This window comes from Microcaecilia unicolor, chromosome 6, assembly GCF_901765095.1.
Source record: "Microcaecilia unicolor chromosome 6, aMicUni1.1, whole genome shotgun sequence".
NCBI classification, from domain to species: domain Eukaryota; kingdom Metazoa; phylum Chordata; class Amphibia; order Gymnophiona; family Siphonopidae; genus Microcaecilia; species Microcaecilia unicolor.
Window position 1 is genome coordinate 86,040,997 of NC_044036.1, and position 15,599 is coordinate 86,056,595.

Below are 15,599 nucleotides of genomic sequence, written 5' to 3' on the forward strand. Positions count from 1 at the left end.
AGGATCATGCAATCTTTGACCTTATAGGTATAATGTTGCATGTTACCCTTTCCCGCCAGTTTCCTTGAAATTTATGACTTAGACCAAGATATAAACCTTTATCCTATTGAGCATCTCCAGAGACCCTAGCTGTTCTAGGTAATCTGTTGTGCTCTTCCCTGTAAGGAAAAAAAATCTGCATCTGGGTTCTTCCTCTCCTCCTATGGAATTTGAATCATCTTTTTACCTTTTAATTTTATATCAACTTCAGATAACTCAGCAACCAGCCATAGCCAATCAGTCAGTTCCACAATCAACCCACTTAGCAATTGTTTAACTGAAGTAACTACTGAAAGACTGGTCATGCTGGTATTGAACCAGAATCAGTACAGCACTCTTGGTTTCAGCTAGCTATCTGAAATTAGCTTGTTTGCTTATCTGAAATTAACAATTGGAAATTAAGAAAGTGAGTCTTCTATTGTGGATGTTAGGCTGGTTTAGCTGATATGAATCAGGAGGAAACAGTGCAAACTAAGCATGCTGATTGAAATTCCCCTTGACTTTAGGATTAGTCCCTTTAGAACTGTTTCTCTTCATGCTACATGTTCTGTGAATACACGGAGGACTCCATAAAAGTTTTAAAATCACAACTACTTGAAGAAATAGAATTCATACAGCATGTTCAGATTTTCTATTACTCAAACATGCCATTTTCAGTAGACATATATGCTTTGATCTGGAGATAAGGACTGGGGTTGCATCTTCTCCAGCCTCTTTTAATCTGATTAATTGTTAATCAGCACCATTGTAAGGGCACTATCCTAGGAACACATTAAGAAATATCTCTAAGTCAAGACTAGAAAAGGAAACTGCTTGGCTCTAAAAGTATGCAGTTCTATTACTTGAATCAAGGAGAATCCCTGTTGCTCAGAATAATGGTACTAATAATCTCTTTTCAGATTCAAATCACCAGGAGGTCTCATTACAACTCTTCAATTACCAATTACAAATGCTGCTATATTATCAGACATGATAATTTAGATTACTGATATTCACTTTCAGTCCCCAGTGCTGCAAAACAGTCAAATTTTGAGTATTCCCCTAATGAATATTCATGAGATGTATTTGCCTAAGGGACTGTGGTAAAAGGGGCCCTGTGCTGCAGCTGTTTTTGCTGCATGCCAGGGTCCTTTTTACTGCAGCAGGTGAACGTAACCAAAAATGAAATGGCCATGTGGTATGTTTGCACTTGCTCTGCGGCCATTTGGGGGGGCACTTAGCGCCCACTGAGGTGGTAAGGGGTCCCACATTAACCTGGCAGTAACTGGGCAGCACTCAACACTGCCCGATTACTACCAGGTAACCCCTTGTGTAAATTGTTTTTCAATATTTGCGCTAGTGCCAGAAATGGCACGCACTGGGGGTGGAACTATTGCTGGGACCCGCGTTGGGCTGGCAGTGGTTCCAGGTTGCCACGTGGCAACCCTTTAGTAAAAGGGCCCCTAGACTTGGTCTGAGAATCTGGTTCTTTTGGGGGTAATTCTATTACAGTGCCCATAAATATATATATGTACTTCGGTGTGAGCACTGACACCAGCCATAGAGCTGGAATAAATTTATTTGTATAAGTGCCTCTGATACTTGTGTAACTTATAGTAGTTTATTAGTTTCATGTGTAAATTTACACTTCATCCATGCTCCACCCAGACTCTGCTCATGTGAATACTCACCTGTGAAATATGTGCTTTGTAAGATATGTGCAAATAGCACTTAGGTGCAAACATGTGGGTATAAACTAGTATTCTTAACATTTATGTACATAATTGGAGCATAAATCTTAGCGCTTTATTATACTACTACTACTTATCATTTCTATAGCGCTACAAGGCATACACACAAACAAGACATACTTCCTTTGGATTTTGGTCATCCTGCAAATCAGACCTGGGTGCAACCCTCAAAGGATCATAGTGAATACTTACATGGCTGCAATTAGTCCAGAATACTGTGATAAAGTTGTTGTTAAATTTGACTGGTTTCAAGCAGTCAAGCCGATATTCTGTGCTGGCCGGTTACGTTGGAACCGGCCAGGTTATTCCACCTATTGACGTGACCAAAGATGGTCGCCAAACTTAGCCGGCTTTGCATTGAAAATCTGTGGATAGCCGGTTATATCATCCGATATAATCAGCTATCTGCCAGGCACTAACCAGCGATATTCTGCTGGAGATAGCTGGCTATCCCCGGCTGAAAATCATCGGATAGCTGGCTAAGTACCATTTAGATGGATAAATTGTTCTGAATATCAGGGGGGGGGGGGGGGTCTATGTTTAGTGTGGTAGGTCCTATCCTTTGGAACCTGTTGACAGTCTTTTTACACTTGGAATCTTCTTTGATATCTTTCAAAAAACCTCACTGAAACCACACCTTTCTTGAGAAGCCTTCCATATGGAAGGTGTTTTGGGTATATTATGGCCCCGGCAGTTTGAATGGAACTAGGTACTGGGACCTGGAGAAACAGTAACCCAGAAATGTTTTTATTTCTTTTTCTTTTCTTTCCTTTTGATGGTTGGAGTTCCTTTTTGATTTTATATATTGATTGTACTCTGCTTTGATGGTTTTCCCTAGGCAGTTTATCAAATAAATATAACCTGAACCTCTATGGTTTCGATGATGTTTTCCAGCTCTTTTCTGGAACCTCATCCTGCCAGTTGGATTTTCAGGAGTGGAGGAGTAATAGTTACAAAAGCAAGCTGAGAACCAAGAAAGCCAAGATTCAAATACCACTACTGCTCCTTGTGATTTTGGGCAAGTCATTTAAACCGAGTAGCCTAGTGGTTAGTGCAGTGGACTCTGAGCCTGGGAAACTGGGTTCGATTACCACTGTAGCTCCTTGTGACTCTGGGCAAGTCACTTAACCCTCCATTGTCCCACGTACAAATAAATACCTGCATATATTATGTAAACCGCTTTGAATGTAGTTGGAAAAACCACAGAAAGGTGGTATTTAAGCCCCATTCCTTTTCCCCCATTACCTTAGCTATGAACTTGGATTGTAAACCCTCTGGTGACCGGAAAATACTGCACTTGATTGTAACTCACCTTGAGCTACTACTGAAAAAGGCATGAGCTAAATCTAAATCCCAGTGGATATGTATAAGATTCAGCTGCATACATTGGAGACCCTAGAGAAGGTTGGGAAAACACTGGTTGAGACTGTATAGGAGAAAGGGGCTCACAGTAGTAACTACTTTTATTTTAAAAAGAATACTCAGCAAAGAAGGAGTGAATAGCGCTGCTGTTGGGTTTTGGTTAGTGCCATATTTATACCAGAGGTGCCATTGAAGTTTCCGATCCTCAGTCTGAACGAGCTTCTGGCGTCTCCGAGAGAGAATTTGTCATAGTAGGCATAGACAGCTTCTGATCCATCTCTCATGTCTATGCGCAGTTCATAGTGACCTTGTGATGTGATCTTGTGTATATTTTCCAAACCTGGGGTGGAGAACAACCAAAAACTAGAATGAATTAAGAACCCAATTTAAGAGCAATAGCCAAGGAGGAGACACAGAGTATCTGAATGCTATTATGAGAGGTGAGAAGCTCAGAAAAGATCATTTTTATCTTTCTTTGCTCATAAACATTCATGACAGCCATTTTAGCAAAATGAACATCCATATTTCCCAAAGCTATCAAAGAGCCTGGTGTCCCCTGCTAGTTTTGCTATCGGGGGGGGGGGGGGGGGGGGGGAAGGGGACAGAAATCACTGGGGGATTAATGAGATGACTTCCATTAATCCCTCCAGTGGAGCACTGCTCAATCAGAGCAATTTCCTGACACCTAGATGTCCAGGGAAGCAGTTGTCAATATCAATATCCATCTTTTTAGATATAGTCATCTGTTCCCCTTTTGAAATGGGGACTGGACATCCATATTTTAGCTCCTTCCAAGTTGTACTCAAAACATGCCCAGCCCATGTCCCTTTGCCCTATGGATGTACTGTGGATTTAGACATTTGTATCCTGGCTTCATAAAATCGGGATTTAGACATTCATCAAATGGACATCTAAATGCTAGTTTACAGACATCTAAAACACAAAAAGAGGTTCAGAAATAAAGGCTATGAAGTCACCATCACTTAAGATCATAGTGCTGACATTTCAGGTTTATTACACTGGCTTTGTTGATCCCTTATAACACCCAAGAGGGTTTTGAGATTGTTTCAGTATAAAGTTACTTCCTCAGCTAAGGCCAGATGTGATGTTACAAAGAGATTCACTTTTTTGTGTAGACCCTGCGTTGTGGAGTGATGGGGCCCTTTCACTAAAGAGTGTCACATGGCAACCCGGAACTACCACAAGCCCAATGCGGGTGCTGATGGTAGTTCCACCCCCAGTGTGCATCATTTCCAGCACTAGAGGAAATATTTAAAAACTTTTCCCACAGGGTGTTACCCAGCGGTAATCGGGTTGCGTGGTGCACTATCCGTTACTGCTGGGTTAGCATGGGAGCCCTTACCGCCACCTTAATGGGTGGCAGTAAGAGCCTCTCCCAAAATGTCAGTGTGACAAGTGCGAACTTACTGCATGGCCATTTCTTTTTTTGGCCTTTTTACCCACTCTGGTAAAAGGGGACCTAGAACAGGGTCTCTTTTACCGCTGCTTAGTAAAAGGGCCTCTAAGTAATAAAAAAAATATTAAACATCTGGGGCCCTGTTTACTATAGTGCGCTAGCATTTTTAGCATGCGCTAAATGCTAGAGTCACCTATATGATCCTATAGGGGACATTTAATGCACACTAAAAACGCTAGTGTGCCCTTAGTTGGCTTAGTAAACAGGGCCCCTGGTTATTCACAGGACAAGAGGTGTACGTAGTAATGGTGCTGTTGGGACTCAAAATACCTTTCTTTTAAAGCAATATTTCTTTTGAAGAATTGTAACTTTTGTCTATTGAGTTTTATACATCTTTTCAGTTTGTATATATAATAATACTATGGCATTCTAGAAGAACTGTATACCAATTTGTTGCTTTTATGATGAGCGATATAACACATTTTATAATTAAATAAACAACCTATAAATGATTACATTGATCCATTTATCTTTGAAGTCCAACAGTCATTTAATAAATATAGGAGGCCCTTACCAAGCCAGAATTCATCTTCAAGGTTTCCAAAGCCAATGCTATAAACCTCCCATATCTGAAAGAAATCAGTCAGGCCATTCTGCCGTCTCTGGAAAACCTGCAAGAGGAGGAAGTGAAGAGGATTTCAATGGAAATGAAGAAAACCCCCTTATATCTAGTTCTGTTGCTTTTTTTTCAATATTTTTACATAGACACACAAGTTCATAAGCTATTATTAAGATGGATTTGGGAAAATCCACTACTTATTTCAAGGATAAGGAGCATACAATCTGTTTTACTTCTCTGGGATCTTGCCAGGTACTTGTGATCTGGATTGGCTACTGTTGGAAACAGGATACTGGGTTTCATGGACCTTCAGTCTGCCCCAGAATAGCAGCGCTTATGTTCTTACGTACTAGCTTAAAATAGGAGCCATAACCAGCACATATAATGGCTGCCCATATTATAGAATTACCCTCCACAGGGGTAATTTTATAGAATCATTTTTGTACACATATAGCCACATATAAATGGCCTATTTAACATTCCAACCAGCATAAAAGTACATGCCTTGAAATTTGGATGAACTGTGGAGAGAAACATCTAAAATTGGAGAGTTGAAAATTGCAACTTGGACGTTTTTGAGAGAAAAACATCCTGCCATCGTATGATGTTATTTTGGATTTTTTATTGTTTTCAAAATGAGCCCCTAATTATTTTTGTAAAATAGCACCTAAACAGACACCCACTTGCCCTTTCTGGAGGGACATGAATAAATGGCATCGAAAATTCATTGCTGAAAAAATTGAGAGCTGACCCCTGGATTCTATATAGCGCGCCTAGAGTTACACGCAGTTCTGCTTGTAAATCTAGGCATATTCTATAACTATGTGCATAGATAACTTGTTTTAACAAGCTCTTAAGCATGTTAACAGCTCTTAACAAGCAATAATGAGCACTAATTGGCAAAAATTAGAATTTATGCACGTATATTGCTAAGCATATTCTATAATGTACTGTGCCTAAATGCTAACATGCACAGGCAAAAAGGGGTGTTCTAAAATCTATGCACATTGTTCTTAAATATGGGCCAGTGCTTGTAGATCTACATGCAGGGATTTACACCAGCTTTTCACTGGTGTAAACGGATGCACGCAGATTTAGTCGCATAAACTATGCCTAAGCATATTCTGAATACTGTGCTTGGATTTATGCATGGTATTTAGAATACGCTTAGGCGTGATTGTCTAACATGCGTTAATTTTAGGTGTCATATATAGAATCGGGCCTTAAGCACGATTCTATAAGGGGAGTGTATCCTTTATAAAATAATGTTCTGGGCACCTTACTTATGCCTGCTAAAAAGCAACTGTAAAACTGGTGCCCAACTTAGGTGCTCTTAGAGCGAATTCTGCAAATATGTGTGCAACTTTTTGGAAAGCCCTGGCCACACCCCTTTTCAGATACACACAATTGACCAGATATTAATTTTATGCTACTTAGATTATTGCAACATTCTTTTTTTTGGGCATTAGTTCTATATACTCTAAAATGTTATAACTTGTTCAAAACACCTCAACAAGACTGATTTTTAAACTTACCCGGTATGATATTTCATCATATATTGCCAAATTACACTGTTTCCTATTAGTGAGTTATTTTCAAAGCTGTTTGTCTGTTTTTCCTATTTCTGAACTATTGATTAAGCTGGTTTCATCGTCTCTATTTGAGTTTCTCAATTGCAGGAGCAATTGATTTTGTGTCCATCTGTTTTTAAGAATGTGTGTTTTTCCAGAATTGCTAACTCTGTCTATTCATCTACGGTAGAAAAGAAAGAAATTATTCACTATTTAGGAAAAAGATTAAGATGTTTCTGTTTCCTAAGTAATGTTGCTATTGATGTAGTTACATATCTTTTTATTGTTTTGATTTAATTGGATTGTAGCTGTATTGATTTAATATATTTTTTTACTTTTTATTGTACAATGTACACTGCATTGAACTCTGAAAAGAGGATATAGCGGTAACAAAAATTGTTTTGATTTAATTGGGTTGTAGCCATATTGATTAAATATTTTTGTTAAAGTTTACTTTACATTGTACACTGCAAGGAACCCTTTTACTGAGGTGCGCCAAAAAATGGGCTGCGCTAGTGTAGGTGCGTTTTGGGTGAATGCAGATCCATTTTTCAGCACGCTTGTAAAAAAGGCCTTTTTAAAATTTATGCATTTTGGATTTGAAACCTTACTGCCAGCCATTGACTTAGTGGTAAGATCTCGTGCATTAACCTTGTGGTAATCATCTGTGCGCGTAGAATGATGATTACTGCTTGGTTTCTGCTGCGCACCAGAAAATTAAACATTTTTTCTCCGGCACCCGTAGCAGACGCATGTCACAAATGAAATTACCACAAGGGCCATGCGGTAGCTGGGCAATAACTCCAAACTGACACACATTGGGCACACGTAGGCACCTACACGGCTTAGTAAAAGGGCCCCTGAACTCTGAAAAGAGAATATAGAGGTTAAGAATTGTTTTGATTTGATTTAATTGAAGTTAGGCACTGTGCTTTATAGAATAACGCATGAGATGCATGCACAAAGTTTTATGACTGCCAATTAACATCAATAATTGGTTGTTAGCACCCATTTATTGATGTTATATATTATTTATTATGTATTATGTGTTATGTATTATTTATTTATTTACCCTAATTTTACCTGATATTCTTCGCACCTTAATTGTAACAATATGCTGAACTACCTATTCTGTTAATGGTGATCGCTATTGCGACATAATGTAAGCCACATAGAGCCTGCAAATAGGTGGGATAATGTGGGATACAAATGCAGCAAATAAATAAATAAATGTTTCCAAGCTCATTGGTCATTTGCATACGCATCTCAGATGCGCACACAAAGTTGGGTGCGATATATAGAATCTGGGGTCTATATTTGCAATCTATGTTTTATATGTAGAAAGAGACATTTATAAAGTTCAGCACCAGATATATGTATAACAGCATGTGTAGGCAGCTGAGCATAATTTTATGTATATTCAAAGTAAGCATACTGGAGGCAGAGTTGGGCGGAGCTGGTTTTACATCTTTAGTTTACAAAATACAAAGAATATGGGGCCCTTTTACTAAGCCGCGTAAACATCTACGTGCTCCCAATGTGCACCAAAATGGAGTTACTGCCCGTCTACTGCATGGCTATTGTGGTAATTTCATTTTTGGCACGCGTTCGATACGCACGTTCGAAAAATTATTTTTATTTTCAGATTGCATATCGGACGCATGCCAAGTGGCATTTAACGCGCGTTGGTCGTTACTGCCCGGTTACCGCGTGAGACTTTACCGCTAGGTCAATGGCTAGCGGTAAGGTCTCAGACCCAAAATGGACACACGGCAATTTTCATTTTGTTGCACGTCCATTTTCGGCAAAATTTTTTTAAAAAAAGGCATTTTTTACAGGTGTGCTGAAAAATTGATCTGCACGCGCCCAAAACCCGTGCCTACAAGCAGGACCTAGTTTAATATTAAGGGAGGAATAAAAAGAGAGAGAGAGAGAGAAAAGCAAGCATCATTAACTAGTTGCCATAGAGGGGCATTTTTGAACGGGGACGCCCATCTCTAAGGGCGCCCATCTCTGAGGACGTCCCTGCAAAGGAGTGGGGCATCCCGTATTATCGAAACAAGATGGGCGTCCATCTTTCGTTTCGATAATACGGTCTGGGACGCCCAAATCTCAACATTTAGGTAGACCTAAGAGATGGTCGACCTAAATGTTGATATAGTCGACCTTAGAGATGGACGACCTCGTTTTTTGCCAATAACAGAAACCAATGACGCCCATCTCAAAAACGACCAAATGCAAGCCCTTTGGTTGTGGGAGGAGCCAGCATTTGTAGTGCACTGGTCCCCCTCACATACCAGGACACCAACTGGGCACCCTAGGGGGCACTGCAGTGGACTTCACAAATTGATCCCAGGTACATAGTTCCTTTACCTTGTGTGCTGAGCCCCCCAAATCCCCCCCCAAAACCAACTACCCACAACTGTACACCACTAACATAGCCCTTAGGGATGAAGGGGGGCACCTACATGTGGGTACAGTGGGTTTTGGGGTGGTTTTGGAGGGCTCCCATTTACCATCACAAGTGTAACAGGTAGGGGGGGATGGGCCTGGGTCCGCCTGCCTGAAGTGCACTGTACCTACTAAAACTGCTCCAGGGACCTGCATACTGCTGTCATGGAGCTGGGTATGACATTTGAGGCTGGCAAAAAAATGTTTTTTTTATATTTTTTTTTGGGTGGGAGGGGGTTGGTGACCACTGGGGGAGTAAGGGGAGGTCATCCCCCATTCCCTCTGGTGGTCATCTGGTCAGTTGGGGCACCTTTTTGAGGCTTGGTCATGAACAAAAAGGGACAAAGTAAAGCCGGCCAAATGCTCGTCAGGGCTTGCTTTCTTTTTTCCATTATCGGCCAAAGCCGGCCATCTCTTAACCACGCCCCCGTTCCACCTTCTGTACACTGGCGACACGTCCCCTTGAACTTTCACCGGCTCTGCGACAGAAAGCAGTTGAAGCCGGCCAAAATCGGCTTTCGATTATACCAATTTGGCCGGCTTTAGGAGAAGGCCGGCCATCTCCCGATTTGTGTTGGAAGATGGCCGGCCTTCTCGTTTGAAAATAAGCAGGATAGTGTACAAACCCTTTCCCCATAGTTTTAAACTGAAACCTTTTCTAGAGGTAGAAACTAAACAGCCCAAAACTCTTGTTCTAAAAGGCAGTTATTTTCTGTTCCTTGGCTGCTGGAGAGGTAGCTCATCCAGCGACTTCAATTAAGTGTGAATTAAGGTGTGGGGAAGTAGAATACTTGCATAGATTGCTGAGTCAGCTTCAGAGAGCCTGTTTAAAAAAGGCCCCTTAGATTCAAAACTATATAAAGAGGAAAGGTCCCACTGAACTTTCTTTCTGAGAAGTTCCGACAGAACAGGACATTTCTCTGGTAAGTGATCACTATTTTCCTTTGTGCTTTGGGAACTTAAAGATTGGGGTTTAAGGGAGGAATTGTAGGTTAATGTTAGGCAAAATAAAAATATAAAAAGCAATTTAATCAACTAATCTCCATAGTCTTTTCCACTTAGTTTTAAAAACTAAGTACCACAGCATTAACAGAATCCAGCAGGCACAGCAGGATCTAATTTAGTTGATAAACATAGTTTGAAATGTCTATATGCGAATGCCAGGAGCCTAAGAAATAAGATGGGAGAGTTAGAATATATTGCACTAAATGAAATGTTAGATATAATAGGCATCTCTGAGACCTGGTGGAAGGAGGCTAACCAGCGGGACACTGTCATACCGGGGTACAAATTATATCGTAGTCATAGGGTGGATTGAATTGGTGGAGGGGTAGTATTGTATATTAAGGAGAGCCTTGAATCAAATAGGTTGAAAATTCTGCAGGAAACAAAACACGTCTTGGAATCACTGTGGATTGAAATTTCATGTGTAAAGTGGAAAAGGATAGTGATAGGAGAGTACTACCATCCGCCTGGCCAGGATGAACAGATAGATGCAGAAATGTTAAAGGAAATTAGGGATGCAAACAAACTGGGCAACACAATAATAATGGGTGATTTCAATTACCCTGATATTGACTGGGTAAATGTAACATCGGGGCATGCTAGGGAGGTAAAATTCCTTGATAAAATCAAGGACAGCTTTACGGAGCAGCTGGTACAGGAGCCAACGAGAGAAGGAAAAATTCTAGACCTAGTCCCTAGTGGAGCACATGATCTGGTGCAGGAGGTAATGGTGCTGTGGCCGCTTGATAACAGTGATCATAATATGATCGGATTTGATATTAGCTTTGAAGTAAGTATACATAGGAAATCAAATACATTAGCGTTTAACTTTAAAAAAGGAGACTATGATAAAATGAGAAGAAGGGTGAAAAAAAAACTTAGAGGAGCGACTGCGAGGGTCAAAAATTTACATCAGGCGTGGATGCTGTTCAAAAACACCATCCTGGAAGCCCAGGCCAAATATATTCTGCGTATTAAAAAAGGAGGACGGAAGACCAAATGAGAGCCAGCATGGTTAAAAAGTGAGGTGAAGGAAGCTATTAGAGCTAAAAGAAAATCCTTCAGAAAATGGAGGAAGGAACTGACTGAAAATAATAAGAAACAGCATAAGGAATGTCAAGACAAATGCAAAGCGCTGATAAGGAAGGCAAAAACACATAGTACAAATTTTTTTAGGTATATTAAAAGCAGGAAGCCGGCAAAAGAATCGGTTGCACCGCTAGATGACTGAGGAGTAAAAGGGGCGATCAGGGAAGACAAAGCTGTAGCGGAGAGATTAAATGAATTCTTTGCTTCAGTCTTCACTGAGGAAGATTTGGGTGAGATACCGGTCCCGGAAATGGTATTCGAAGCTGATGAGTCGGAGAAACTTAATGAATTCTCTGTAAACCTGGAGGATGTAATGGGGCAGTTCTACAAACTGAAGAGTAGCAAATATCCTGGACTGGATGGTATTCATCCCAGAGTACTGATAGAACTGAAAAATGAGCTTGCAGAGATATTGTTAGAAATATGTAATTTATCCTTAAAATTGAGCGTGGTACCGGAAGATTGGAGGGTGGCCAATGTAACGCCAATTTTTAAAAAAGGTTCTAGAGGAGATCTGGGAAATTATAGACCGGTGAGTCTGATGTTGGAGCCGGGCAAAATGGTAGAGACTATTATTAAGAAGAAAATTACAGAGCATATTCAAAAGCATGGATTAATGAGACAAAGTCAACATGGATTCAGTGAAGGGAAATCTTGCCTCACCAATCTAATACATTTCTTTGAAGAGGTGAACAAACATACTACTACTTAAAATTTCTAGAGCACTACTGGGGTTATGCAGCGCTGTACAATTTAACAAAGAAGGACAGTCCCTGCTCAAAGGAGCTTACAATCTAAAGGACGAAATGTCAAGTTGGAGCAGTCTAGATTTCCTGAATAGAGATATAGTGGTTAGGTGCCGAAGGCGACATTGAAGAGGTGGGCTTTGAGCAAGGATTTGAAGATGGGCAGGGAGGGGGCCTGGCGTATGGGCTCAGGGAGTTTATTCCAAGCATGGGGTGAGGTGAGGCAGAAATGGCGGAGCCTGGAGTTGGCGGTGGTGGAGAAGGATACTGAAAGGAGTGATTTGTCTTGAGAGTGGAGGTTACGGGTAGGAAAATAAGGGGAGATGAGGGTAGAGAGGTAAGGAGTGGCTGCAGATTGAGTACATTTGTAGGTTAGTAGGAGAAGCTTGAACTGTATGCGGTACCTGATCGGAAGCCAGTGAAGTGACTCGAGGAGAGGGCAAAATGGTAGAGACTATTATTAAGAAGAAAATTACAGAGCATATTCAAAAGCATGGATTAATGAGACAAAGTCAACATGGATTCAGTGAAGGGAAATCTTGCCTCACCAATCTACTACATTTCTTTGAAGAGGTGAACAAACATGTGGATAAAGGTGAGCCGGTTGATATTGTGTATCTGGATTTTCAGAAAGCGTTTGACAAAGTACCTCATGAAAGACTCCAGAGGAAATTGGAGAGTCATGGAATAGGAGGTAGTGTTCTATTGTGGATTAAAAACTGGTTAAAAGATAGAAAACAGAGAGTAGGGTTAAATGGTCAGTATTCTCAATGGAGAAGGGAAGTTAGTGGGGTTCCCCAGGGCTCTGTGCTGGGACTGCTTCTTTTTAACATATTTATAAATGACCTAGAGATGGGAGGAACAAGTGAGGTAGTAAAATTTGCTGATGACACAAAGTTATTCAAAGTCGTTAAATCGCGGGAGGATTGTGAAGAATTACAAGAGGACCTTACGAGACTGGGAGACTGGGTATCTAAATGGCAGATGACGTTTAATGTGAGCAAGTGCAAAGTGATGCATGTGGGAAAGAGGAACCCGAATTATAGCTACGTCATGCAAGGTTCCATGTTAGGAGTCACGGACCAAGAAAGGGATCTAGGTGTTGTCGTTGATGATACGTTGAAACATTCTTCTCAGTGTGCTGCTGCGGCTAAGAAAGCAAATAGAATGTTAGGTATTATTAGGAAAGGAATGGAAAACAAAAATGAGGATGTTATAATGCCTTTGTATCGCTCCATGGTGCGATCGCACCTCAAATATTGTGTTTAATTCTGATCGCCGCATCTCAAAAAAGATATAGTGGAATTAGAAAGGTGCAGAGAAGGGCGACGAAAATGATAAAGGGGATGGGACGACTTCCCTATGAGGAAAGGCTAAATCAGCTAGGGCTCTTCAGCTTGGAGAAAAGTCGGCTGAGGGGAGATGTGATAGAGGTCTATAAAATAATGAGTGGAGTTGAACGGGTAGATGTGAAGCTTCTGTTTACGCTTTCCAAAAATACTAGGACTAGGGGGCATGCGATGAAGTTACAATGTAGTAAATTTAAAACAAATCGGAGAAAATTTTTCTTCACTCAATGTGTAATTAAACTCTGGAGTTCATTGCCAGAGCTTAGCGGAGTTTAAAAAAGGTTTGGATGGCTTCCTAAAGGAAAAGTCCATAGACCGTTATTGAATAGACTTGGGGAGAATCCACTATTTCTGGGATAAGCAGTATAAAATGTTTTGTACTTTTTTGGGGAAGGGCCGCTAGACCACCATGTGTGTGTGTGTGTGTGTGTGTGTGGGGGGGGGGACGGACGGGGATTGACCCACAGCCCACTAGGCCACCAGGAACATCTGAGGGGAAGCTGGTGGGGGGGGGGGTTAGGGGGGTTGGAGACCCACCTTTGTTGGGCTGCTGCATTGGGGGGAATGGGGGCCTGCTAGCATGCAAATGCATGCTGGACAGGGCTCACCATTCCTCCCCAATGGTCTGCAAACCCTAACACCAGATCCGAGCTGGTATAGGGTTTGCCACGGTCAGTGCGCCATTGGGGTCGCTGATCATTGGGGATGAATAGGTTTAGAATGTATTTGCATGCTAGTTGCATGCAATGTATGAGCCCTGTTTTGCATGCATTTGCATACTAGTTGCATTCAGAGCCCGTGAGCGCATTGTTTCACATGCTCGGAGGCTCTGATCATTGGGCGGTAGCAAACGCAGGCGCTAGTATGGTGCTAACAGCCTCTAGCGCCTGTGTTTGTTTCTGGTCATCGGCCCATCTGTGTTCCCCCATTGCTTATACCATGTAAACCGCTTTTATGCTTTGTGATGTATCAACTAAATTAATTTTCTATGTTTCACTAATTATTCTATTCCATCACTTACAATCCATCCACCCCCATCCGTTGTCATGTCACAGTAAACGTGCACCTTCTGGTTGATGTCTCCATTAACATAGATGGCATATATTCCACTGAGGGTATCTCCATTCAGCAGATGCTGGGCACAGTCTTGTGGGTATGCGAACAGTCTTTCTCCTGTAGGACAAGAGAAATAAACATTCAAAATTTAATCCTCTTTTCTCTGCTCCCAGGTGGTGCTATGTGCTGAAAAGATTTGAAGCTGAGACCTAAAAGGTTCAGACCCAGGGGCTCAAGTTCATGGCCAATCTGTACAAGTTTCCTAATGCAACAATGAAAATCACCCCTTGATGTCTCTCCAGGACAATGATCCTATAGAAACACGCAAATGTAACTGAAATAGAGGTTAATGTTAAAGCAATTTCTTCATGTGAAACAGTCCCTCACCCCTTGAAAAGGGATTTTATTTATTTATTTGTTACATTTGTATCCCACATTTTCCCACCTATTTGCAGGCTCAATGTGGCTTACATAGAGGGGCATAATTGAACGAAAACGTCTATCTCCATGGGCGTTTATCTCCGAGAACGGGTCCGTGAAGGGGCGGACCGAACCGTATTTTCAAAAAAAATAGACGTCCATGTTTTATTCGACAATTTGTGAGCTGGGCATTTTTGTTTTTCAGTGATAATGGAAAATGAAAGCGCCCAGCTCAAAAATGAATAAATGCAAGGCATTTGTTCGTGGGAGGGGCCAGGAGTCGTAGTGCACTGGTCCCCCTCACATGCCAGGACACCAACCGGGCACCCTAGGGGGCACTTTTACAAAAACAAAAAAAAAGGTAAAAGAGCTCCCAGGTGCATAGCACCCTTCCCTTGTCTGTTGAGCCCCCCAAATCCCCCTCAAAACCCACTGCCCACAAGTCTAAACCATTACTATAGCCCTAAAGGGTGAAGGGGGGCACCTACATATGGGTACAGTGGGTTTGGGGAGGTTGGACGACTAAGCATTAAGCAGCACAATTGTAACAGGTAGGGGGGGGATGGGCCTGGGTCCACCTGCCTGAAGTCCACTGCACCCCCTAACAACTGCTCCAGGGACCTGCATACTGCTGTCAGAGAGGTGGGTATGACATTTGAGGGTGAAAATAAAAAGTTGTGAAACATCATTTTTTTGTGGTGGGAGGGGGTTAGTGACCACTGGGGGAGTCAGGGGAGGTCATCCC

At 41.6% G+C, this 15,599-nt stretch overlaps 1 protein-coding gene across 1 annotated transcript in view; it reads right to left on the minus strand.

The window, feature by feature from the left end:
* Window positions 1-15,599, minus strand: part of TNR (tenascin R) — a 198,218-nt gene that overhangs the window by 6,862 nt on the left and 175,757 nt on the right. The window contains exons 17-19 of the mRNA XM_030206742.1: window positions 14,400-14,551; window positions 5,123-5,219; window positions 3,310-3,471 (exon numbers count right to left, since the gene is read on the minus strand). Of these exons, the coding sequence (XP_030062602.1) occupies window positions 3,310-3,471; window positions 5,123-5,219; window positions 14,400-14,551 (411 nt within the window). The remainder of the gene's footprint in view (window positions 1-3,309; window positions 3,472-5,122; window positions 5,220-14,399; window positions 14,552-15,599) is intronic.